This window comes from Giraffa tippelskirchi, chromosome 10 (genome assembly GCF_054371585.1).
Source record: "Giraffa tippelskirchi isolate mGirTip1 chromosome 10, T2T-mGirTip1v1.2.pri, whole genome shotgun sequence".
Lineage (NCBI taxonomy): Eukaryota > Metazoa > Chordata > Mammalia > Artiodactyla > Giraffidae > Giraffa > Giraffa tippelskirchi.
In genome coordinates, this window is record NC_137284.1 from 45,092,538 (window position 1) to 45,118,749 (window position 26,212).

At 41.4% G+C, this 26,212-nt stretch overlaps 1 protein-coding gene across 1 annotated transcript in view; it reads left to right on the top strand.

Moving 5' to 3' along the window:
- Nucleotides 1–26,212, top strand: part of FAT3 (FAT atypical cadherin 3) — a 787,529-nt gene that overhangs the window by 628,053 nt on the left and 133,264 nt on the right. Inside the window, exon 9 of the mRNA XM_081531110.1 lies at nucleotides 5,485–5,624. Coding sequence (XP_081387236.1) covers nucleotides 5,485–5,624 — 140 coding nt within the window. The remainder of the gene's footprint in view (nucleotides 1–5,484; nucleotides 5,625–26,212) is intronic.

The window sequence follows — 26,212 nt, forward strand, 5'->3', positions numbered from 1 at the left end:
GGATAGATACCTATACACACACTCACAGTGACAGACCGTACCTCCTCCCAGCCTAACACAGCTTACAGATGCTCTAACTAATGAATTCACATTAAATAAGCAGAAATAGTGTTCTAGCATGCCTATTCCCCTGAGAGTATTGTCTCCTTATTTCCATATTCCCAATCCCCCTGATTCTTGTTTAACTGCATTTCTTTTCCTCCTCCGATCATGTGAATTCACAAAAGCCGTGTAGAGAGCAAGATTTTGTTCCCAAGCCGGGAACCCCACATCAAGGACTTGCCAGATACTTTCTTTTGCCTCCAAAGAGACCACTGCTTACCGTGTTACAGAGCTAGACTCTCTTTAACTTCCAGAAACAGAAGCCCACTTGTAACCAAGTTAAGAAAGCTGTAATTAAAAGGAAACGTTATAAAGTTCAGCTGTTCTGTGTTTAAACAGCCCATCTCACAGCATGTTCCTTCCCTGTGCTAAAAGGCAGAGAAGACAAAAGGAACAAAACTAACCCACAATCCTTTGTGGCTTTATCACATATCTTCACACTTCTCAGGAGACTAAGATTTCAGCTCGGCAGCATCTTGATTTACATACTCTCTGATGTGCATGCAATCTGGTTCACAGTTCAGTCCCTGTCTCTTTATCCCACTGACAAATATTTGTATTGTAAAGACCACCATTACTACATACTCCAAATGATTCCTCTTTATTTCCAGTCTGATGGGAGATACTGCCACCCACTTTTCTAGCTTTTCCCCTGACTTAGACTAGGAAAACTGTTTTTCTGGAGGCAGTAAGCACTTAACCTATCTCTGTTTATTTGCCTCACCTAATGCATAGAGAAGAGAAAAGTTGTTCTTTGAAAATAATCCCCTGATTGAATAAGGTGGCATGTGGGTCCAGCTCAGCTGAAATACATTTCTTTGTTTCAGGGGCATGAAGACAGCCTGGGCCCTTAGTCTGTCATTGCTTCCTGAGGAATATGCTTTCTTAACTGCTTCTGTCTTGTAAGCTTAGACCTGTCCTTCTAGAACCTCACCCCTGATGGGACCATCCCCTATTAGGGTTCCATCAAGTGTGTGCGTGCTCAGTCATGTCCCGACTCTTCGCAACCCCATGGACTGTAGCCCACAAGGCTCCTCTGTCAATTGGATTTCCCAGGCAAGAATACTGGAGTGGGTTGCCATTTCCTCCTCCAGGGGATCTTCCCAATGCAGGGATTGATCCTGCCTCTCCTTCACTGGCAGGTGGATTCTGTACTACTGAGCCACCTGGGAAGCCCCAGGGTTCCATCAAGTAGGCAAGTCAAACTCTTTGATGGCACCCTGACTAGCACTTAACCTCTCTGGGTCTTCTCTAACCCAATGGCCACATTTCTTAATCACGGAACTCTCCCCTACCCCTCCCAAGAGGGCTGTCCCATTTCTCATACAGCTCTTCCTCCGTCAGGGCGACACTTGCTCAGAGTCATCAATGACATCATTTCTTCTCACTGGATCCCCAACAAGCCTCTCTTTCCTCCGCAGCAACCATGTGGTCCATAGGAAAACACCCGAAGAAGCTTTAGGGAAACAATAAAAAGCTTTAAACTGCTCCAGATATTATCATAAGAAAATGACTTTTAAACCAGATTCTAGACGGGATTTTCCTTCCTACCACTGTTTCTAACCTCCAGCCTGCTTCTCCTGCCTTCCATGTAAATATCCATTTTAGCCCTGTACTGTGCTTTCTTCCTTCCAAGGCAGACAGTTATTCATGATCAAACCACAGAAACAGTGTGTAGTATTTTCCCTCAAGCTCGGTGTGCATGCTGAGCTTGAATGAACAGCTTGCAAATGACTCCTGTAATTCACTGAGAGTCTGTGGCTCAGTGTTTAGGGAGCTTCTCCGACAGCTCATCCCCCTTGATTGATTTTGAAATTTTGGTTGGTAGTTTTACGATTGCGAGTAGAGTGGATTGGAATCATAGCTAGGGGAGGGGTCTGGAAGCTTTTCTAAAGGGAAAGTTGTGAGATAGTCATCCCTGGCTCTCGTAATGGGGAGGCAGGGATTCTCGAAAGGAAAACTTAACTGGTTCACGGCCCAACACCCTGCTGCCTGGCACATTCCAGCAGTAGCTGCTGGCTCCAAGTATTTTTCATTCCCATCCCATTTTTTGAAGCTTTTTTGGGACCCTCCGACTTTTGATGTTTAACTTTAGAATCCAGTAGAGATCCAACACACCTCCCGTAGTTCTCTGTTTACTCCTTTGCCCCTGTCTTGACCGAAAATGGGCAAAGAGAAACATCCCCTGACATGAATTCTCTGTTACGTGGGCTGTTCACAACCTCGCTTATGACCATCTCTGCCGCACGCCCCGCAGCAACGCTCAGGCTGTGACTTCTCTTGACCCCTACGTTGTTGATCAGCCCAGCTGGCAGTGTCTCCCCCTGCCCACCCTGTGCTGAGCCCAGCGCTGCCACCCCAGCACACTCCGGCTTTGCATGCTGTTACTGGCTCTGAGGAAGCACATCTTCTTTAAACGGTGCTGCTGGTGGAAGCAGACTCATTCCATCTGATAGGCTCACGCCAGATGAATTGAACGTGGGATCCGACAAAATGCAATCACCTTTCAGGCTAGAAGGGAGCCTGAGAAGTGATGCCTAGGGGAGAGAGACAGAGGCGTTCATGAAATGGGAGGCTTAAGTGGTAGGTTATGAAATCACGGGAGGGTTGATGGTGAACTGCTGGTCTAAATTCTGTGTCCCTTGTCAGAAATTCATTGTAAAACTCAGGGACGATTTGGGGAACCTGGTTTTACATGAAATCGTGGTTTCACTAGGAGTGAAAGCCCTAGAAGTAAGCATCAGAGGCTGCTAGCCTTATTGATGGATGGAGAGATACAGGGTTTCTCCAGCTCACCGTGATCGGCTTTCTCCTTGTCTATCTCCCCTGCTCCTTTCAAGGTTTCTAGTCTAGAGTATTTGAAACAACAAAGGTGAATGGGGGAGATACACACACACATGCACGCACACACAGGAAGAGAGAGAACTGTACAAAATCACCACCACATTGAGCAGAACTCCCTGTGGGCTCCTCAGTATTTGATAATAACCAAAATGGGAAAAAAATTTGAAGAATAGACGCATGTATGTGTATAACTGAATCACTTGGCTGTACACCTGAAACTAACATAGCATTGTTAATCAGTTACACTCCAATATAAAATAAAATTTTTTAAACTACCATAAAAGTAATCAAAAATGTTTTTTGATACAAAATAAGACTAATAATGCATGCAATCTATATGACGTATGTAAAATATGTAAATTTTATGCCAGCAAGCATAATGATGATATATTTCTGCACAGGGAAAATGTGGGTCTTGGGCAGTGAGGGAAAGGGTGTAGAATTGTCCCACTGTAGCAGTAACTGCAGCTGGAAATCGTTGCTTGCATATCCTCTAAATTTCATTTTTGTTTGTCTTTGGAGCAAGCCGAAGTTCTATCATTTGCAGAGCTTCCATTTTACATTGACCTACACATTTTCACCTTCTAAAATAATGGGCCCACTCTTAACCCCCACCCCACAAAATCATGGTCCTCAGATTTAAAAAAGTAAGAATTTTGGTAAGGAGGCATTCTAAAGACGATTTTTAAATGTGATTTAAAATATCACTTAATACCCACCAGAAATATCTTGAGAATTTGCTTTCTCATCTTTCCTTCTACACACTCTGAGGTGATTTTTCATCTTTCTTTTGAAAGTTTCCATGGCAAAGTTTTTTTTCAGAATGTACCCCTTGATAGCAAATGACTTTTCTTTGCTCATTAGGATGGTTATTCAAGACACTTGAATCAGCCATACATTTCATTTCGTGTGGTTATCAACATGAAACATTCCCTTTGAAAGAGGCATGGTGACCTAAGGCTTGCTTCTCTTTCAGCCTAGATTTCCTCCCCTTTCTCTTTATCCTGTTCTTCAAAAGACATTTTTTTTTTTTTTGGAGTTAACATTTAGTATTTCTCAGTAAATCAATTAAAGATATTAATTGGAAGATGAGTCTCTTTTTAAATGAAATTTTCGAAAAATATATCATCTCCAAGCAATTCTCTGGTACCCCATATCTTCATAGTTTTAATTAAATGTCAAGGGCAATTATGTTCTCTCTAGCAATTAAATAATCTTAAGTGTATATGACAGCTTCAAGCAATAAGTATTTGAAATATATATGACCAGTTTTTTTGTAAGTACACCACATTATTTATTTCATGTCATTAAACATCAAATTCTAGTAATTCACACAAAATTCTTCTTTCCCTTAACTCATCTTCCCATTTCTAATTGTAACATCATAGAAATTGTATATAACATTGTTCATTGATCAGCAAAATGAAATGCAGAAAACAAAAGCCAAGATTTCCTTTCTAAAATATGAAATTCAGTAAATGCATTGCCCTATGTGCTATAGTTAAATAAAATTACTGCCCAGGAACAAAATTAATTGACATAGTGAAATTTCAAGCTAGAGTAAATAGAGTTTGTGAACATAGACTGATACTTCATTAAAATTGTTCCAGCATTTCTACCAACATCTCTCCCCCTTAAAAAAGATCTTTCATTTTGAAAAAGATCATAAACCACACTTTGATTCACAGAGATGAAAACATCTATAGTAATTTCAATAAAGTCTATATTGTCTTAAGCACATTTAGTCATAGATTAAGGATTACACCTGGTACAGTGGTAGAAAGTAAAGTTTCCTACACTTTCATATGAAATATTTTATCAGTTGTTCCATAGCTGATGTTTCCTTCGCATTCTTTCCAGATTTCATTTTGTGAATCTCCTGTAAACTTTCTGCTTTGGGCAGAGAAAGATAACTCACACTGTCAAGATGGCAAAACAAATTTTTTTTTCTATAAATATCCCAACTTACAGATAGAAAAATTTTAATATGAAATCCAACTTTGTTGCTTTTCATTATTTTCTAGTATTTATAACTTCATTTCTGACATCAAATTGAGGGAATCTGAACTCTAACAACCACATGTTTACCATCAATCCTGGTACAGATTTCAAAGTGCCTACTCATTTTGTTAATAATGATTGGACTGTTTGTTTACTTAGCATTTAATCTACTTTGGAAAAGTAAAGGGTCTACAAATTCCTAGCCCAGAAGCCACAGGGGTTGAATGGGACTTTAGCTTTCTAAATATTTTATGGGGTCAATTTTTGTTTTACTGCTCTAACATTAGTGCTGAGAGGATTTTTGGCAATACATTTTTTGTGTGTGTGACATTTGTTATGCATTGTAGAGGCTGTGTTTTGAAATATGAGTTAAGTTAGAAAATAAAGGGTTCATTTAAGAAGTACAGATTGAGCCATAGGGGTGTGTGTCCAGAAAAAGCGTTTCTATATATGAGCTCCCTTTAAGACTGTATGCTTCAGCATGTGTAATAACCTCTGAGATATGCTAATTTCATGTTATTTCTGTGAACTCGTCAGGGGGCAATTTTGACAGCTCTTTTGATGCAGAGAAAGGTGTTGGGACCATTGTCATTGCAAAACCTTTGGACGCAGAGCAGAGGTCTATCTATAATATGAGTGTGGAAGTCACCGACGGGACAAATGTTGCTGTCACTCAGGTAAGATGTCAAATTATGAAACAGTGAGAATGCTGAGAAATCTGCTAAAGTAAGAGATGCAAGCAACTAAAATATATGTTGGAAGTAATAAATTATGTCCATGGATTTTTAGTGTCTTAAAAAAAAAATTTGCAAGAACAACCTAGACAAAGGATTCTATCAACAGTACAGTAAATCCCCCTACATACAAATGAGTTCCATTCCAAGAGTATGTTCACAAGTCCAATTTGTTTGTAAGTTCAACAAAGTTAACCTAGGTACCCAACTAACACAGTCGGCTATATAGTGTGTGTTAGTCATTCAGTCATGTCTGACTCTTTGCGACCCCATGAACTGTGGCCCACCAGGCTCCTCTGTGGAATTCTCCAGGCAAAAATACTGGAGTGGGTTACCAATTCCTTCTCCAGGGGAACTTCTTGACCCAGGGATTGAATCTGGATCTCTCTCATTGCAGGCAGATTCTTTACCATCTGAGCCATCAAGGCCTCCCCATATAGTACTGTACTGTTTATAATACTTTTCATACAAATAATATGTAAGAAACAAACATAAAAAATAAGACATTTTTAACCTTACAGTACAATACCTTGAAAGGTACAGTAGTACAACACAACAGTTGGCATACAGGGGGACATTTGCATCTTCAAAAGTTCGCAACTTGAAAATTCATATGTAGGGGGCTTACTGTGTTATATATATATCTTTCAAAAAATTATGACTGTTTATGCTTGAATGGACTTCTCTCGTGGCTAAGTCTGTAAAGAATTTGCCTGCTTACCCAGGTTTGATCCCTGAGTTGGGACAATCCCCTGAAGAAAGGAATGGCAACCCACTCCAGTATTCTTGCCTGGAGAAGTCCATGGACAGAAGAGCCTGGCGGGCTCGTCGGTGGGTCTGCACAGAGTCGGACAGGACTGAGCAAGTGACACACAGATGCATGAAAGAGTTATATGTGTTTGTTTCCTGATCATTGACTGCAAGATTTATCTGTTTGATCACAAAAGGAGCTTTCCTTGAATTTGCAAAGAAAAGGACATCTAGCATGGAGTTAACACACCATGATATTTTTCACCTTTTCATGTTTTAGTCACAGAAAGTTAAAGTTAGAAAATCCCTGAATCCAATTTCGTTTTACAAACTAAGAAAAGTAATATGTCCAAGGCCACACAGCTTTTATAGAAATGAGGGCTGAGAGCAGGGGCCCCTGACCTCCCTCCCCGTTCTAGCCCCTCTGCCAGCGGGTCTTTGTCCTCCCTGCCTGGTGGAAGCTCCGGCGAAGCCTGGCCCATTCCCAGCAATCCTGTGTGATCCTGACATGCACCAAGGTTGCTGACTGTCACTTATACTCTGCCACTGGAGTGCTTATGGAAAGCCACTGAGAACAGGGAAAAGGACAAGAATCTCTGGGTGAGACCCACGCTGTGTTAGATACCAGTATGAAGCAGATTTACCCTAAACCTGGGTTTGGTTTTTGTTGCTTTTTATATTTTAGTACCAGAGACCCTCGGCTAGCCCTGGCAGGGAACGTGCGCACACACATAGCTTGTAACCCCTCCTACCCTCTTTGCCTCTCTCTCATGTCCCCATGACCCCAGAAACCATCACTAACTGATTGAGGTTTGTTGTTGTTTTTTTCCTCATGAGCCCAGGTGCAGCCTCAGAGTCCTTCTCAACATGATGCTTCAGGTGGTGTGGATGAGATGTTTGCCAACCCTGAAGTCAGCTTGTTGATTACTTAAGCTGATTTATTTAAAATATGATGTAAGCTTTGGTAACAACATGGTTTTTAAAAGGGGCGAGTTTTTAAAAAGTGTTTTGTGTGCTTGTCTAGCCAGCTGTCTCTGAATTTGAAGCTGTCTCAAAAACATGATGGGATTCTTTCCTTAGAGTCTATTTGTAATTGTAAAGTGGTGAAGTTTGAAGGAAGCACTGGGTTGGTTTTGTTGTTGTTCAGTTGCTAAATTTTGTCCAGGTCTTTGCGACCCCATGGACCGCAGCACTCCAGTCTCCGCTGTCCTTCACTATCTCCCTGAGTTTGCTCAAATTCACATCTAATGACTCAGTGATGCTATCTAACCATCTCATCTTCTGCTGGTTGGTTTTAGTACAACACTTTTCATTTTCATTCCAATAAACTGAAACCCAAAAAGGGGACATGACAGGCACTGATAAGGCAGCCAGTGTGTACCAACTCCTGATCCTTCCACCAGTGTTCATTCCTAACGTAAACCCAAGACCCTGTTTGTCCAAGAGACTCCTGTTTATACCTATTGCACTGATGTAATCATCAACAGTACCCTATTCGCACTCAAAGTTGCCCCAGTTGGAATAATAAATTATGTGGTCACCCTACCTAAATCAAGACTGATAGCAAGACCTGAAAGGGACCCCAGGATTCAGATCCTGCAGGAATCACAGTCTCTAAAGACTAATTAACAGCCCACGTGTAGTATTGCTAAGTCTTTAGTGCTAATTCACTTTAAATGAGAATTTAGAGTTTTTAAATTAGCCATGTTTTAGCATATCCAACTTCAACCCCTTAGCACCACTGAAAAATGTAAGATGCATTTGAATAAAATACAAATAAAGTGTGGAACCCTATTCATTACATACTTTTCTCTAGAGTTTTGTAACAGTTGAATTAAATGGTGATTCATTGTGCCCAGAATGTTATAGATACATGTTAATATTTCAGAACGAATTAATGAATAGTAGAAATTACAGTTTCATCAGGGTCTGAATGGCAGGTATGCTGGATGTCTAGAAAACACAACTGATTCATGTTAACCAAAAACAAAAATTAGCTAGAAACTATTATTTCAAAATTTCAGTAGGACCAAATGATAAATCATTCAGTAGCATCTACTCCACGAATATTTCTTGAGTCCATGCCATGTGTAGGGAGCTTACTACCTGCCTGAAGTCAGAGTGGTTCAGAGTTTTAAATCCAGGTGACTGATGTGCACCTATTTTTTAAAAAAATTAATTGAGAGCATGTGTTACAAGCCTTTGAATGGGCACATTGTTCACATCCTGCTTTTGTTGATCTTACTTCAGACCAGTGTGCAGTTAGACTTGTCTCTAGGGCAGTCCCTAGTGGTTCAGACAGTAAAGAATCCACCTGCAATGCAGGAGACCTGGGTTTGATCCCTGAGTCGGGAATATCCCCTAGAGAAGGGAACGGCTACCCACTCGAGTATCCTGGCCTGGAGAATCCCATGGACAGAGGAGCCTGGCGAGCTACCGTCCACGGGGTTGCAAAGAATCGGACAGGATTGAGTGACTTGCACTTTCACTTTTCACTAGGGCAGTTCAGAAATTAGAGAATTGGAGCAAACTTGGTGGTTCCCCTTGGCAAGGCCAAGCTCAGTAGGTTACTAAAGGCTATCAAGAGATTTTCTTATCAGAACTTTCCAAGTTACTCTGTGTCTCCAGGGCCATGAGCTTCTTCTTTTTTAAAAGATTTATTTATTTGGCCGCACCAGGTCTTAGTCATGGCATACAAACTCTTGGTTTTTTTTTTTTTTTTTTTGAGGCAAACTCTTACCTGTGGCATGTGAGGTCTCATTCCCTGACCAGGGATTGAACCTGGGCCCTGCATTGAGAGCACAGAGTCTTAACCATTGGACCTCCAGGAAAGCCATGGGCTTCTTAAGAAGCGAGAACAGTTTTCAAGGTACAAATGTGCCATCATTCTTACCATCAGAAAATCAGTTCTCTGTTTCTCCAGCTGTATTTGGGTTGAAGACTCTCCAGCCTCTGCCGTTCAGGCGTCTGCCCACCTGAGCCACGGCTTCTGGTGCTGCCGACAGGGGCGGTTTCTGGCTTAGTCAGCCCTGATGTCAAGGACGTTTTTACAAGAAGGATATTCGGGGAAATGAAAACCATTCTAGATTTCTTTTAGCAACCGCTAAAACACACTCCAACCCATGGCTCAAGGCAATTTAATGATTCACCATCAAATGGAGATTCTTCTCCCCGTAACTAAAATGTCCTGTAGTCCCAAAACACCTGTTCAGTTTTCTTTAGGGAAATTTTCTCTGCTTTGTTCCTTTGGAACCATAAAACGTGGTATGACAAGGGCTTCAAATCAGCCATAAACAATCTGTTGAGTTTCCCTTCACAAACGTCAAATAAATCAGAGCCTCAGGGACCTCTGTGTCTACATGAAAACCCTCCCTTCATCTTCGGTTTTGTCCTGTTCTCCCAGGATTCTTGTGCCTCAGAGGTATAATATCTGGTGACGAATAAACATCTTTTTCTCTCTGAGATTCTCCAGAACAAGTACAGAATGTAAAAAGGTTCTATGGACTTCAAGTTATAAAGACTCAGATATACTAAACCAAAGAACAAAGTTTCCTCTTTACAAAAACCTCCAGCCAAGATGGACAAGGGCCTCTGTATAAAAGAGGTGTTGATTTTATGTGTTAAGAAGTGCTGATATTATTGTGCTGTATATAATATAGCATGTGTGCTCAGAAGCTCAGTCGTGTCCGACTGTGACTCCATGGACTGTAGCCCACCAGGCTCCTCTGTCCATGGCATTCTCCAGGCATGAATACTGGAGTGGGGTGCCATTCCCTTCCCTTGTGGGATGGCTACCTTTGATGGCTCTTTGACAGTCTTCTCTTTGCCTAAAACTAGCTACCATTTTTTAGTGCTGTCTGTATTCCAAAATTATCCCAAGTTTTAAGAGCTGACTTCCAATTTCTACACATATAATATCGTGGAATAGTAGCAAATAATTCATGACTGGCATCAGAAATAGCCTTCACTGCTATAGACCAGAGCATGAATAATGATGAATGGAGAAATTTAAAACCTCCACCCTAGTTCCAGCTGTGTTCCCTTCTATCCACACCCCCTCCCAGCTTCCACATCTGGCTGCCTCCAACAAGCCAATGCAAACCAGAACCTAGCTGTCAGGATGTCCCTGGGGGTCCAGGGGATAAGACTTTGCCGTCCAATGCAAGGGGTGCAGGTTTGATCTCCAGTCAGGGAGCTAAGCTCCTACATGCCTTGCAGCCAAAAAACAAAAGCAAAGAAACAAAAAGGAATCAATATAACAAATTCAACAAAGATTTTAAAAATGGTCTACATTAAAAAAGATTCTAGTGCAAATAAACTAAACTCTCCAAGATAGTTTGAGTGAAAGGTCCTTGAAATTCATGAAAGTGTTGATAAATTTTGGTATGCATGTACATATTTTCAGAGAGTAGCTAGCTCCTCAGTATTAATCGGATTTTTAAATGGGTAGTTGCCCTAAAAGTGGTTAAGGTAAATTAACTCCTCAACACTTTCATTACTGGGAAACTCAAAAAAATTTCAACATGCAACCACCCATACTTCTTAGGAAACACAGATTGTGTGTGCAACCCCATGGACTATAGCATGCTGGGCTCCTCTGTTCATGGATTTTTTAGGCAAGAAATACTGGAGTGGGTTGCCATTCCTCCTCCAGGGGATCCTCCTGACCCAGGGATCAAAACTGCATCTCCTGTGTCTCCTGCATTGACAGGCAGATTATTCACCACTGAGCCACCGGGAAAGCACACATACCTGAGGGAGTTATTGGTTTTGTAATACCTTCCTGCTCTGGTGACTGGGGGCTGGCTGTTGCCATGCTATTTCAAAGCACTGTCATTCTGGGTTAAGAAAGAGAATCAGTTTGCTTACCAAAGCCCTGAATAGTGCTAGCCTACGGTGAACAGTGTCAGATTCATGACCTCCAAAGAAGAACATTTAGCTTCGGGACCAGGGACCAGATTTGATCACTCAAGAGCTTTTGTGTAGCAGAGTTTTATTAAAGTATAAAAAGGCACAGAGAAAGCTTCTGACATAGACACCAGAAGGGGGACAGAGAGTGCCCCCCTCTCTAGTCTAAGCAAGGGGTTATACACTTTTTAATTAGTTATTACAGTAGATCAAAAGAATGTCTTAAGGTTGTAAAGATCTTACTAGACCCACTCCTATAATTTACATTTTGAGAGAACAGGATTAGCCAGAAGGTTTTCAGGAAGGAGAAACTGTCCTCAAGCAGGATACGTTGTTGTTATATAATCCTTAGTACAGAGTTTAAACTGAGTTGTTTTTTGTGTAATCATCAGTTCTGGGCTTAAAGAAAAAGTTTTATGTGACTAAGACTAAGGAATGTAGAGGAAAAAAAATGACATTTGTCCTTTCCTCCTCCTTGAGAATTCCAAACCTCTGTCTTCTCCTGGGGAATTGACTCTCTCAGTAGAAAATAGGAAGTTAGCTCCCTTGAAGAAATTTTTTAAAAATAGAAACATTCTGTAAAAAAGGGGGGTGCGGTATTCTTCAGCGTTATGGAAGTATTCCCCACTTTGATGTCATGCCAGGCCAGAAGTGAGCATCGGTGTCTGGCCCAGCAGAGAATGATGAGAGGATTAGGAGAAGGGGGGCCTCCTGGCTGGTGGGAAGCTGAGGCATCACAGGAACACAGGCTGTTGTAAGAGGGGAAGGAGGAACATCAGGTGGAACTGGAGGCTTATAAGGAGCAGAAATAATGAGCTGCTGAGAAGGATGAGGTTACTGTCCATACTTACAAGAACACTACAGATCCATGTGAAGAGAGATTCTATTCTTAGCATCCAGACTGTGGTCTCTACACACCATTTTCCATGGGAAGAAACCAGAATTCCTTGTAGAACTAGCTGGTTCCAGGTCTGGGACAGAAGCCTCGGCATCTTATCCTGCCAGAAAAGGCTAGTGGAATTTTGTTTGATGGTAACAAGAGACAATTCAAGCTGCATAACACTAGTTAGAGATGGAAATGTTTGAGCATCAAAAAGAATAATGACTACAATAGACTGAAACATATGAAATAGATAAAACCTGTGTTTACACTATAATCAAAAACAAACAAACTCATTTAACTCTCACAATCCCTCCCTGAGGCAGGTGCTATCTGCAATGGGCAGAATGTACCCAAGGTGTCTGTGCCCTCCCAGCGTTTAGAATTTGTAAAAATGTCATTACATGGCAAAGGGGGCCCTGCAGATGTAATTAAGGTTACATATCTTAACTTGTGAGACTCACCTAGATGACTCCGATGGATCCAGTCTAATCACATGAGCCCTTAAGCAGATGACTCTGTCCAGCTGAAGCTGGAAGCGATGCAGAAAAATGAGAAACCAGAGATTTCCGAATGTGAGAAGATTTGAAATACCATTGCTAGTCTGAATAACCAGTGAAGTCGCTCAGTCATGTCCAACTCTTTGCGACCCCATGGACTGTAGCTTACCAGGCTCCTCCATCCATGGAATTTTCCAGGCAGGAGTACTGGAGTGTGTTGCCATTTCCTTCTCCAGGGGACCTTCCCGACCCAGGGATGGAACCTAGGCAGGTCTCCCGCATTGCAGGCGGACGCTTTACCGTCTGAGCCACCAGGGGAGCCCCTGTCTGAATATGGAAGATGCAGCAGAGCCAGGACGAGAGGCAGCTTTTCTGATCCTGCTGAAAGCCAGCAAGGAGGCCGGGACCTCAGGACTTGAACCTCAAGAAACTGAGTGTAGCCACCCGAGTGACCTTTGAACTGACTCATCCTCAGACCTTCCAGAAAGGGACACATCTCTGAGGACCCCTTGCTTTGGTGCTTGTGAGACTCTAAGCCCTACCATACCCCAAAATCTGACCTGCAGAACTAGGAATAATAAACGAGTATTGTTTTAAACTGCTAAAACTGTGATGATTTATGTTGGAAATAGGAAAATAATCCCCTATTATCACCCCCATTTTACAGATAAGGAAACTGAAGCAAAACAGCTTTAAGTAACTTCAGTAGATGAGGGTTCAGACATAGATAGTTGGATTCCAGAACCTGCTATATGTTCTCAACCACGATACTGTGATGCCTCTCAAAAGGAAGATGACGTCTTTGCTAATTTTTCTAAGGCAGGAAGAGACACTCAACTGGCTCTGCTGTTGTGAGAGGGGACACTTTTAAAGATGGCTGCCAGGTAAACATGGTGCTACCTTTGGCCATTAGACAGACTGTCTCATAGCCGGTCGTATATGCTAGGAAGAGAGAAAAATATGCCAACCACCTTAGAGCCCTCCTTTCCACCACTGAGCTTATGGGCCACAGAGACACACATTAGCAAGGAAGAGAAAGGAGCAGTTTTTCCCATGCATCTAGCAAACACATATGAGCTGCTGTGTCTTCATAGGGAAGGGAAGGGAAGTGAAGTGGTAGTCACACAGTGGTGTCCAACTCTTTGCAACCCCATGGACTGTAGCCCGCCAGGCTTCTCTGTCCATGGGATTCTCCAGGCAAGAATAATGGAGTGGGTTGCCATTATCTTCATAGTAGCTTTAAACAAATCTAGAGCCTGACTTGATATCTTTAATTTTCTTGAAGAGATCTCTAGTCTTTCCCATTCTATTGTTTTCCTCTATTTCTTTACAATGATCACTGAGGAAGGCTTTCTTATCTCTCCTTGCTCTTCTTTGGAACTCTGCATTCAAATGGGTATATCTTTCCTTTTCTCCTTTGCCTTTCACTTCTCTTCTTTTCTCAGCTATTTTTAAGACCTCCTCAGACAACCATTTTGCCTTTTTGGATTTCTTTTTCTTGGGGATGGTCTTGATCCCTGTCTCCTGTTCAATGTCATGAACCTCCATCCATAGTTCTTCAGGCACTCTCTCTATCAGATCTCATCCCTTCAATCTATTTCTCACCTCCACTGTACAATTGTAAGGGATTTGAGTTAGGTCATACCTTAATGTTCTAGTGGTTTTCCCTATTTTCTTCAATTTCAATCTGAATTTTGGAATAAGGAGCTCATGATCTGAGACACAGGCAGCTCCTGGTCTTGTTTTTGCTGACTGTATAGAGCTTCTCCATCTTTGGCTGCAAAGAATATAATCAATCTAATTTCAGTATTCATGATCTGGTCATGACCATGTGTAAAGTCTTTTCTTGTGTTGTTGGAAGAGAGTGTTTGCTGTGACCAGTGCATTCTCTTGGCAAAACTCTATTAGCCTTTGCCCTGCTTCATTTTGTACTCCAAGGCCAAACTTGCCTGTTACTCCAGGTATCTCTTGACTTCCTACTTTTGCATTCCAGCCTCCTATGATAAAACGGACATCTCTTTTTGATGTTAGTTCTAGAAGGTCTTGTAGGTCTTCACAGAACCATTTAATTTCAGCTTCTTCAGCATTAGTGGGTGGGGCACAGACTTGGATTACTGTGATATTGAATGGTTTGCCTTGGAAACAAACAGAGATCATTTTGTCGTTTTTGAGATAGCACCAAGTACTGCATTTTGGACTCTTGTTGACTATGATAGCTATTCCATTTCTTCTAAGAGATTCTTGCCCACAGTAGTAAATATAATGGTCACCTGAGTTAAATTCACCCATTCCAATCCATTTTAGTTCACTGATTCCTAGAATGTCAGCGTTCACTCTTGCCATCCTGTTTGACCACTTCCAATTTGCCTTGACTCATAGACCTAACATTCCAGGTTCCTATACAATATTGCTCTTTACAGCATAGGACCTTGCTTCCATCACCAGTCACACCCACAAATGGGCATTGTTTTCTCTTTGGCTCCATCCCTTCATTCTTTCTGGAGTTATTTCTCCACTGATCTCCAGTAGCATGTTGGGCACCTACCGACCTGGGGAGTTCATCTTTCAGTGTCATCTTTTTGCCTTTTCATACTGTTAATGGGGTTCTCAAGGCAAGAATACTGAAGTGGTTTGCCATTCCCTTCTCCAGTGGACCACATTTTATCAGACTCTCCACCATGACCCATGCATCTTGGGTGGCTCTACACGGCATGGCTCATAGTTTCATTGAGTTAGAAAAGGCTGTGATCCAAGTATTGTTTGGTTAGTTTTCTGTAATTGTGGTTCTCATTCTGTCTGCCCTCTGATGGATAAGGATAAGAGGCTTGTGGAAGCTTTCTGATGGGAGGGACTGGCTGTAGGGGAATCTCAGTCTTGCTCTGATGGGCAGGGCCATGGTCAGTAAATCTTTAATCCAATTTTCTTTTGATGGATGGGGCTGTGTTCCCTACCTGTAGTTTGGCCTGAGGGGTAATGGCAGTAATAGTGACCTCCTTCAAAAGGACTTATGCCAGGACTATGGTATTCAGTGCCTCTGACCCCACCACAGGCCACTGTCGACCCACGCCTTTGCCAGAGACTCCTCAACACTCACAGGCAAGTCTGGCTTAGTCTCTGTGGGGCACAAGAAAGGACAGAAATGATATGGACCTAATAGAAGCAGAAGATATTAAGAAGAGGTGGCAACAATACACAGAAGAACTATACAAGAAAGATCTTAATGACCCAGATAACCATGATGGTGTGATCACTGATCTAGAGCCAGACATCCTGGAATATGAAGTCAAGGGGGCCTTAGGTAGCATCATTACAAACAAGGCTGGTGGAAGTGATGGAATTCCAGCTGAGCTATGTCAAATCCGGAAAGATGATGCTGTGAAAGTGCTGCACTCAATATGCCAGCAAATTTGGAAACCTCAGCGGTGGCCACAGGACTAGAAAAGATCAGTTTTCATTCCAATTGCAAAGAAAGGCAATGCCAAAGAGTGTTCAAACTACGACACAATTGCACTCATCTCACACACTAGCAAAGTAATGCTCAAAATTCTCCAAGCCAGGCTTCAGCAATACATGAACCGTGAACTTCCAGATGTTCAAACTGGTTTTAGAAAAGGCAGAGGAACCAGAGATCAAATTGCCAACATCTGTTGGATCATAAAAAAATCAAGAGAGTTCCAGAAGAACATCTACCTCTGCTTCATTGACTATGCTAAAGCCTTTGACTGTGTGGATCACAACAAACTGGAAAGTTCTTCAAGAGATAGAAATACCAGATCACCTGACCTGCCTCCTGAGAAGTCTGTATGCAGGTCAAGAAGCAACAATTAGAACTGGATATGAAAAAAGACTGGTTCCAAATAGGAAGAGGGGTACATCAAGGCTGTATATTGTCACCCTGCTTATTTAACTTATATCCAGAGTACATCATGAGAAATGCTGGGCTGGATGAAGAACAAGCTGGAATCAAGATTGCCAGGAGAAATATCAATAACCTCAGATATGCAGATGATGCCACCCTTATAGCAGAAAGCCAAGAAGAACTAAAGAGCCTCTTGATGAAAGTGAAAGAGGAGAGTGAAAACGTTGGCTTAAAGCTCAACATTCATAAAACTAAGATCATGGCATACAGTCCCATCACTTTATGGCAAGTAGATGGGGAAAAAGTGGAAACAGTGCAAGACTTTATTTTCTTGGGCTCCAAAATCACTGCAGATGGTGACTGCAGTCATAAGATTAAAAAATATTTGCTTCTTGAAGAAAAGCTATGACCAACCTAGACAGTATATTAAGAAACAGAGACATTACTTTGCCAACAAAGGTTCATCTATTCACTCAAAGGTATGTTGTTTCCAGTAGTTATATATGGATGTGAGACATGGACCATAAAGGAGGCTGAGCACCAAAGAAATGATGCTTTTGAGCTGTGGTGTTGGAGAAGATTCTTGAGAGTCCCTTGGAATGCCAGGAGATCCAACCAGTCCATCCTAAAGGAGATCAGTCCTGAATATTCATTGGAAGGACTGATGCTGAAGCTGAAACTCCAATACTTTGGCCACCTGATGTGAAGAACTGACTCACTGGAAAAAACCGTGATGCTGGGAAAGATTGAAGGTGGAAGGAGAAGGGGATGACAGAGGATGAGATGGTTGGATGGCATCACCAACTCAATGGACATGAGTTTGAGTAAACTCCAGGAGATAGTGAAGGACAGGAAAGCCTGGCTTGCTGCAGTCCATGGGGTCACAAAGAGTTGGGCACGATTAAGTGACTGAACAGCAACGAACAGCAAAATTTGATTTACAATGTTGTTTTGGTTTCTGCCATCCATCAACATGAATCAGCCACAGGTACACATATGCTCCCTCCCTCCTGAGCCTCCCTCCTACCTCCCACCCCATCCAGCCCCTGTAGGTCATTGCAGACCACCGGTTGAGCTCCCTATGTTATATAGCAACTTTCTATTAACTATCCATTTTACATGTGGTAATGCATGTATTTCAATGCTTCTCTCTCAATTCTTCCTGCCCTCTCCTGCTACAGCTTGTGATCTTATAACCACTGTGTTGGTGATGGACAGAGAAGCCAGGCGTGCTACAGTCCATAGGGTTGCAAAGAGTCAGACATGACTGAGGGACTGAACTGAACTGAACTGAGAGCCTGCCTCTCCTAAAAGACCAATGGATGAAAATTTATAGTAATATATAGCACATATTATTTGCACAATTAATTAGCATCATTCTAAGTTTCATTTGCCTGACATCCTGGGAGTAGTTAAATCAAGTTTTATCATGACATTGATTTTCCAGTGAGAAAGTGAGGCACAGTCAGGTTAGGCTGCTGCCCTAGGTGCACACAGGTAAAGAGATATTGTACAAACCCATTTCTTCCTACTCAAAATTGTGTACCATCTCAGGAACTTTCCCCTACATACCTATGTATGCAAAGTATATTGGCAAATTCATTAGGGGAAGCATTTTGCCTAGTGGAAAGAGCCTTGACCCTAAATCAGGTGACCCTAGTTCAAAGTCAACCCTAAACCAATTTCTTACCACAGTAGGGAGCCTCATCTCTCTGAGACTCAGTTTCTCAGGTATAATGGGAATAAGATCTTACATACTTCATGGGTTATTGTTAAGAATAAAATAAGATGCTATGAGGTATCTTGAGATCTGTGACCTGCCAGACACTTGTAGGTTTTATTATTATAATCTTTTCTCAACTTAAAATTGAATAATATACCTACTAGCTATAAAATCATATGTGTGGGGGCTTTTATTGTTATTTATGAAAGGCAGCAGAGATATGCATGCCCAAATAATAATCTCAAAATTACACTGATTTGATTCAGGGACTCGTGATATATGCTTTTGTGATTTTAATATGCTTTCCTTATTTGAGTCCTGCTTTGATTTATAAAGATATGAAAATCAGCTTGTATTTGTTTGCTCCACAGCCAAACCTGAGGTTAAAAATCTCTTTCAGATCATCCCCACATTTCTTAAACCCCACAGAGTAGTTAATTGAGATTGACCACTAAGTCTTCCTGCCAGCGGGTCTGTGCTCTCTGGAGCTGGGAGGTCCATGATGTGCATTCCTAGGTTAGCCTTGCCCATGACAACCACAGGGATTCCATTCCTCTTTTATCTCTAGGTGATGTTGGGAGTTCCTGATTGGCCTCCTTCCTTAAAAACAATGGCTCCGATGATAAAGAATCTGCCTGCAGTGCAGGAGATCTGGGTTCCATCCCTGGGTTGGGAAGGTCCCCTGGCCAAGAGAATGTCTACCCACTCCAGTATTCTTGCCTGAGAAATCCTATGGACAGAGAGCCTAACGGGCTACAGTTCATGGGGTCGCAAAGAGTCAGATGCGACTGAACGACTAACACTTTCACTTTTCACCTTGAAGATTCGAACTTTGTCTTAGCCTTTTCCTCCAACTTGCACCTGCTTAAAAGGGGGTGGAGGGTAGAAACAGATCACTTTTGTTAATGCTGCTTCAGGGCTTCCCTGGTAGCTCAGTCGTAAAGAATCTGCCTGCCAATGCTGAGGTCTTGGGTTTGATCCCTGGGTCAGGAAGATCCTCAAATGGCAACCTGCTCCAGTACTCTTGCCTGGGAAATCCCATGGACAGAGGAACCTGGTGGGCTACAGTCCATGGGGTCACAAAAGAGTCGTACACAACTGAGCAACCAAACAACAAAAATGACAGCAACCAATGTTGTTCCCTGACCCCCTGGATCGAGGGATGCTCTCTTTGGGTATATCTTCTGTTTCCTTTAACATCATCTCCTTCCTAACAGATGAAAAGGGCAGGGGCCCAAAGCTTCCCTGTATATTTAGGTTAGGACAATGCTGGAACAAGTGCAATTAAATAGATGAAATAAGGCAGCAAGCCAACTCTATTGGAGACTTCATGTTAAAATAATAATAATAAAATCTCACTGTATGTAATAGATCCATGCCTGACAACTTATGAGCAAATCAATTCTTGAAAATGGATTCCAGTTTTAAAGGCGACAGGACCCTTTCTGTTCAGAAGAATCTCATGATTCATGTTCCTGAAATAAGAATGGTCATGTCAGTTAGCTCTTTTGTAAATTAGGATTTTTGTATAATGGATTATGTTTGTGCATTTATAATTAATGCATATATAATTTAAGTGTGGGCTTCCCTGGTGTCTTAGCAGTAGAATCCACCTGTTAATGCAGGAAACAGGGGTTCGATCCCTGGGTCAGGGAGATCCCCTGGTGGGTGGAATGGCAACCCACTCCAGTATTCTTGCCTGTGAAATCCCATGAACAGAGAAGCCTGGTGGGCTACAGTCCATGAGGTCATAAAAAAGTCAGACACGACTAAGCAACTAAACAACAACAATTTAAGTGCACATGGAAATCCTATAAACAACAACAATTTAAGTGCACATGGAAATCCTATAATGGAATGCTACAGAATTTGGCTCCATGAGATCTAGCTTTGAGTGTGGCCTTGCCGTTATGACTTGGGCAAATTGCTTAACATCTCTGATTCTCATTTGTCACGTTGATAAGCTAAAGATAGTAAAGTTGAAGAAATGAATATGATATAAGTTGATAAACTGGAAAACAAGCACATGCTGATGTGATTTTTCTCCTTAATGCATTCAAAAACAAGTCTTGCAAGCTTGGAGGGGATACAAGAGACATCATCCTTGAAATTACAACTGTGGAGTGTTTTAAATATTGTTCTGAATGCAAACAGAGGCAGAATTGTCAGTAATTCAGGATTTAATTGGTTCTAATAAAAGACAGAGGTCTTACCCTTCAACTCACCCCATGCACACTTCACACCATGAGTCTTTGTAAAGCGAGGCTCGGTGTCTACCCAGACTTAGCTCAGACGAGCCTGCACAGCCCAGAGTGTGGTGAGCAGCGCTGAAACCAGCGCCGAGGAGACTTCCCACACCCAGGGTCCCTCCTGCTTGGAGTCCACTGTGCTTCTTTAGGCCTTTCAATTACCATTTTGAACACAACATCTTTGAAAGTTACTTTGCTTTGTTTGGTTGTTCAGGAGCTCACAAATGGCCCCAACTGTGGGAAATAAAAAGCAAATGAGGAAAAGGAAGTCTTTTACAGAGAAACACTTGTTCTGACTGTAGATTAGGCTCAGGACAAAGCAAGCAGAAAGAGGCAAGCTTTTCAAGAGCACATCAACTTTGAAACTTCAGGAAGGTCAGGGCAGGCTTTCTGGCCGGAAAGGCTCTTTTATCCCATTAATATAACAGCTTCTGTGAACACAAATATTTTAGCATCTTGGCTAAGTTAACTGGAACTTTTTAAAGGAAATAAATGGCATTCAAAGAATCTAGTATGGCTTTCCAAACACAGTGGAGATAAAACAATGCCCAAAATTCCTCTGTCACACTTCTCTGAAATTTTTCTACCATAAACTACAAGCAAAGATTGTCTGCATGTCAAGCTCACCCCCATGGCAAGTCATCCTGGCGCATAAGACATGGTACCAACCTTTTCCTCTCACTCAAAAACGATCTCCACCAAAGTAATGTATAGTACAGGTATTTATAAGAACAACGATGGTCTGATTAAATTTATTTCTAAAAGTAAGTAATTTTTTAGACTATAGCCAAGAGCCTGCCTATTATTTAATGGAGAACCAACTAAAGGCTTTCTTATTAGGGATAAGACAAAAATATCACTGTTTTCACTACTATTTAACAGTATGATGTAAGTATCCACCAATGCAATTAGCTAAGATAAAGCAATTTATATTATAAGAATTGTAAAGAAAAAGGTAAACTGATCTCTATTTGTATATAGTGTAATTATATATCTGAAAAGTTCCAAAGAGTGAATGGAGCTACTTTAAAAGATAGGAAAATTAGTAAAGTAACAAGTTATAAATTTAACAAACAAACATTAATAGCCTACATATATAGTTCACCTCCCGGTCACCAAAAAAATACAGTGAAAGTGTGTAATGAAAAAGAACCCATTTAGGGTAGCACATATATATATAAAGTTTAAAAGTGTTCAAAGCCTATTTGTGGAAAACTAAAACCCTAGTGAAAAAATAGTAGATATAAATAAAGGAAGAAAGACAAAATATATTCTTAGATAGAAAGACTCTATCATTAAGAAATTTAGTTCTCCCTTAATTATCCTGTACTTTTAACATAATCTAAATTTAAAATGCTATCATTCTGTCAGGTGCAATAAGTTTATTATAAATTAATTTAGAAGAACAGCAAGCAAGAATAGCCAGGAAAATCCTGAAAAAAAAAACAACAAACCTTAGTGAGGGCTTAGCTTTTCCAAATAATTAAAATGTATATAAAGAAAATATTGAATTACTATTTACACACCAGGAAGTAACATAGTGCTGTAGGTCAATTATGCACAGTAAGTCATTTCAGTCATGTCCGATTCTTTGTGACCCCATGGACTGTAGCCCTCCAGGCCAGAATGCTGGAGTGGGTTGCCATGCCCTCCTCCAAGGGATCTTCTCCATCCAGGGATCAAACCCGTGTCTCCTGTGGCTCCTGCATTGCAGGCGGATTCTTTACCACTGAGCCACTGGGGAAGCCCCATAGGTCAATTATACTTCAAAAATAAACAAACAAAGTCATAGTTGTGGTTACCAGAGGCAGGTGGTAGGAAGAGGGGGAACTGGATGAAGGTACAAAAAATGGTCTCGTCTTGTCTTGTGTGCGTGCTCAGTCGCTCAGTCGTGTTCAGCTCTTTGTCACCATATGGCCTGTAGCCCACCAGGCTCCTCTGTCCATGGGATTTTCCAGGCAAGAGTACTGGAGTGGGTTGTCATTTCCTCCTCCAGGGGATCTTCCTGACCCAGGGATCAAACCCACATCTCCTATGGCTCCTGCATTGGCAGGAGGGTTCTTTGCCACTGAGCCACCTAGGAAGCCTACGAAAAAGGTACAAACTTCCAATTATAAGATAAATAAGTACTAGGGAGGTAATGTTCAGCACAACAAATATAATTGATACTTCTATATGTTATACATGAGATTTGTTGAGAGTAAATCCTAAGAGTTCTTATCACAGAGAAGAATGTATTTCCTGTTTCTTTAGCTTCATGTCTATATGAGATGATAGATGTTCACTAAACTCATTCTGATAATCACTGCGCAACTTACATGAAGTGCAATCATTATGCTGTACATCTTAAACTTACACGGTGCTTTATGTCAGTTATGTCTCCAGAAACTGGATGGAAAAAAATACTACGAAGGATCTATAATTAAAACATTTTGATGTTGATAGAAAAGCCAGAAATATACTATTTGCATATGTAAATTTAATATAGAGTAAAAGTGGCTACCAAATCCATGGGGAAGTGGTAGTCTTCTAAAAGTTATCATTTAAATAAATGGAGAGCCATGTGGAAAAAAAATAAAACTGGACTCATTCCTCACATAATATACTAGGAGAAATTCCAAATGGATTAGAGATAAAAATGTAAGAAAAAGAAACATTTAAATTCTATTTTTGAAAAATGTGTGATCACCAAAACCTGGAAGTGTAAAACTGTAATTTAACATCCAGAAACAATCAGGGAAAAGATTGATGTATTCAACTACATGAAAATAAAATAAAAACTTTTGCATGTTGAAAAAAAAGTTTCCATGAACAAAATAAAAATAAATGACAAAGTTGACAACATTGGAAATTTATATCATGCTTCCAAAATAAACAGAAAAAAGGACTATCTAACCCATAGAAGAATGAGCTGATAGTTTTAACAGGAAAAGAAGTGCATGTGTGCTGCTAAGGGTAAGGTGGGTGTGCTCCTGAGGGTAGGTTGGGGTCTTGTGGACAGGGCACTAGAACAGTGTGTGTGGGGGGCATCCGGCTAGATGTAGGGTCCTGCAAGCCAGGAATGAAAACCTCTGCCCCCTCATCCAGGCCCTCCCCCGGCAGCACCATCAGGGATGTCCCCTTAGCTTGGGATGGGAGAACTGAGGCGGGAAATTGCTGCTGTGGCTCTGGCCTTTCTTGGTTGTGGAGCAAATGGTTCTTAAACATATGAAAAGACGCTCAACCTCACTTGTAATAAGAGAAAGGAAAATTCTAAATAACACTGAGCTGCCATTTCTCATCTATTAGATTGGCCAAAAATCCAAAAATTTTATTGCATACTCTGTTGGTAAGGCTGTGAGAGAGCAGTCATTCTTGTACATAACCACAGAAATGCCAAGTGATCAAACTTATGGGCGTGGAAATAGAGGAAGTGTTTCACAAAATCATAAGCGCTTCTCCTTTGATCTAGCAATCCCAATTTTAGGGACACAAATATATGTTAGGAAAACTATGCAAATACACAGTCACAAGGCTCTTTATTGCATGTTTATTCTAAGAGCAAAAATAGGAAACATCTTAAATGAACGTCAGTAGAGGACTGGTTGAATTAATTATAACACATCTACCCTTGGAAGATTATTTCTGCACTGTTGTGGCATGGTCTTCATGATATAAAGCAGCGATGTTATCGACCTTTTGAGTCAGATGGCTCTTTGTTGCAAGTGGCTGATGGCAGGTGGCCACAGCCTGCAGCAGCTTGAGGCAGGGCTTTGGTCCCCGGCCAGGGATGAGGTCGGGCTGCTGCAGTCAGAAGGCTACATCCTAGCTGCCAGACCAATGGTCAGTGACAAAGCCCTCACCCTTTGGCTTTGCAGAAAAAGAATTCCCACAAAGAAAGTGGTGAACAAGTATTTATTAGGAGGAAAAAGTGTACAGTACACGTGGACAGACACGCAGAGTGTGACTCAGAGAGTCACGCCCTCGTGACAGTTTAAGTGACTTAATGGGGCATTTCTTCCAGGTTTCCCCTGGCCAGTCATTCTGACTTGCCTGGTTCAGAGTCCGTTTCTGGTATGTCTCAGGGTCCTCCCATGTGTGCACATGCATCTCGTAACCAAGGTGGGTTCCACCAAAGAGGCCTGGCTTGGCATGCATTAGCATCCCTCCCTTTGGACCTCCAAGGAGCCCTTCTGTGCTTGAGTAGCTGGGGAGGTTTCCTGGCTTTGAGAATGAGAAGTATATCAGTTCAGTTCAGTTGCTCAGTCATGTCCGACTCTTTGCGACCCCATGAATCACAGCACGCCAGGCCTCCCTGTCTATCACCAACTCCCGGAGTTTACCCAAACCCATGTCTATCAAGTCAGTGATGCCATCCAACCATCTCATCCTCTGTCATTCCCTCCTCCTCCTGCCCCCAATCCTTCCCAGCATTAGGGTCTTTTCCAATGAGTCAACTCTTCGCATGAGGTGGCCAAAGTATTGGAGTTTCAGCTTCAACATCAGTCCTTCCAATGAACACCCAGGGCCGATCTCCTTTAGGATGGACTGGTTGGATCTCCTTGCAGTCCAAGGGACTCTCAAGAGTCTTCTCCAACATCCCAGTTCAAAAGAAGTATATGGGCCATTATATTCTGTCTGGGCAGACCCCTCTCTCAGCTGTCCTGCTACTGCTGTTTCGGGGTTTCAGTCCACAGGGAGCCAGCCTCTAATCCCTTTACCCTGGTGCAGAGGGGCCCCATCTGCCTCCTGCCTCAGGACTAGCCTGTGCATTGGAGAATGTTGAGCAGCTTCCCTGCCCTCTACACGCCAGGTTCTAGGAAAACTCCTCCCCCCAGGTTGTGACAACCAAAAGCATCTCCAGACATTGTGAAATGACCCTGGGAGACAAAGTCCTCCTTGGTTGAGAACTACTGATAAAATGTTAGGTGAAATAGCTTGAGGGGCGGAAGTGTATACAATATGTTTATACTGATAAAGTAGATGGATAAAATATAACATTACTGGAAAAAATGGTTGCTTGTAGAAGGGAATACAAGAAAAGGAAAAATAATGAAGCTAAGCTTGACTATAACTTTTCTGTAAATTTAACACTGGTAATCTTACATATAATATAAAATGAAATTAAATGTTAAAAAAGCAAGTCAAAAATTTGAAAGTAAATGGAAGCAAACAAATTTATATGTGTATCCAGTTGGAAGTATGTATGCACAGGGTAAACTATTCTACATGACTTTACACGTACTAATTTGACTATATATTCCTAGTGGAATAAATCCTTTAGGATTTGTCCTTTAGGACAAAAAGTACTGCAGAAGAATATTAGATCAATTTAAATGACCATAATTGTAATTATAATAATATTGGTGTTATTCAGAGACTTTGTGGCATGTATTTCAGATAAGTGAATATTCAGACAGGTGAATAAGTATGATGATGTCATTGAGCATGAGAAATGTCATCATGGGAGAAAGAAGATACACATGTAAAAAGAATGAGATTATGTAAAAACCTCGATGGGCACCTTAATATTGTTTTTGTTTTGTTTTTATTGAAGTATAATTGACTTACAATATTGTATTAACTTCAGGTGTACAACATATTATCTCAGTATTTTTATGCATTGCAAAATGATCAACACAATAAGTCTACTTCCAATTTGTCACCATAAAAAGTTGCTATA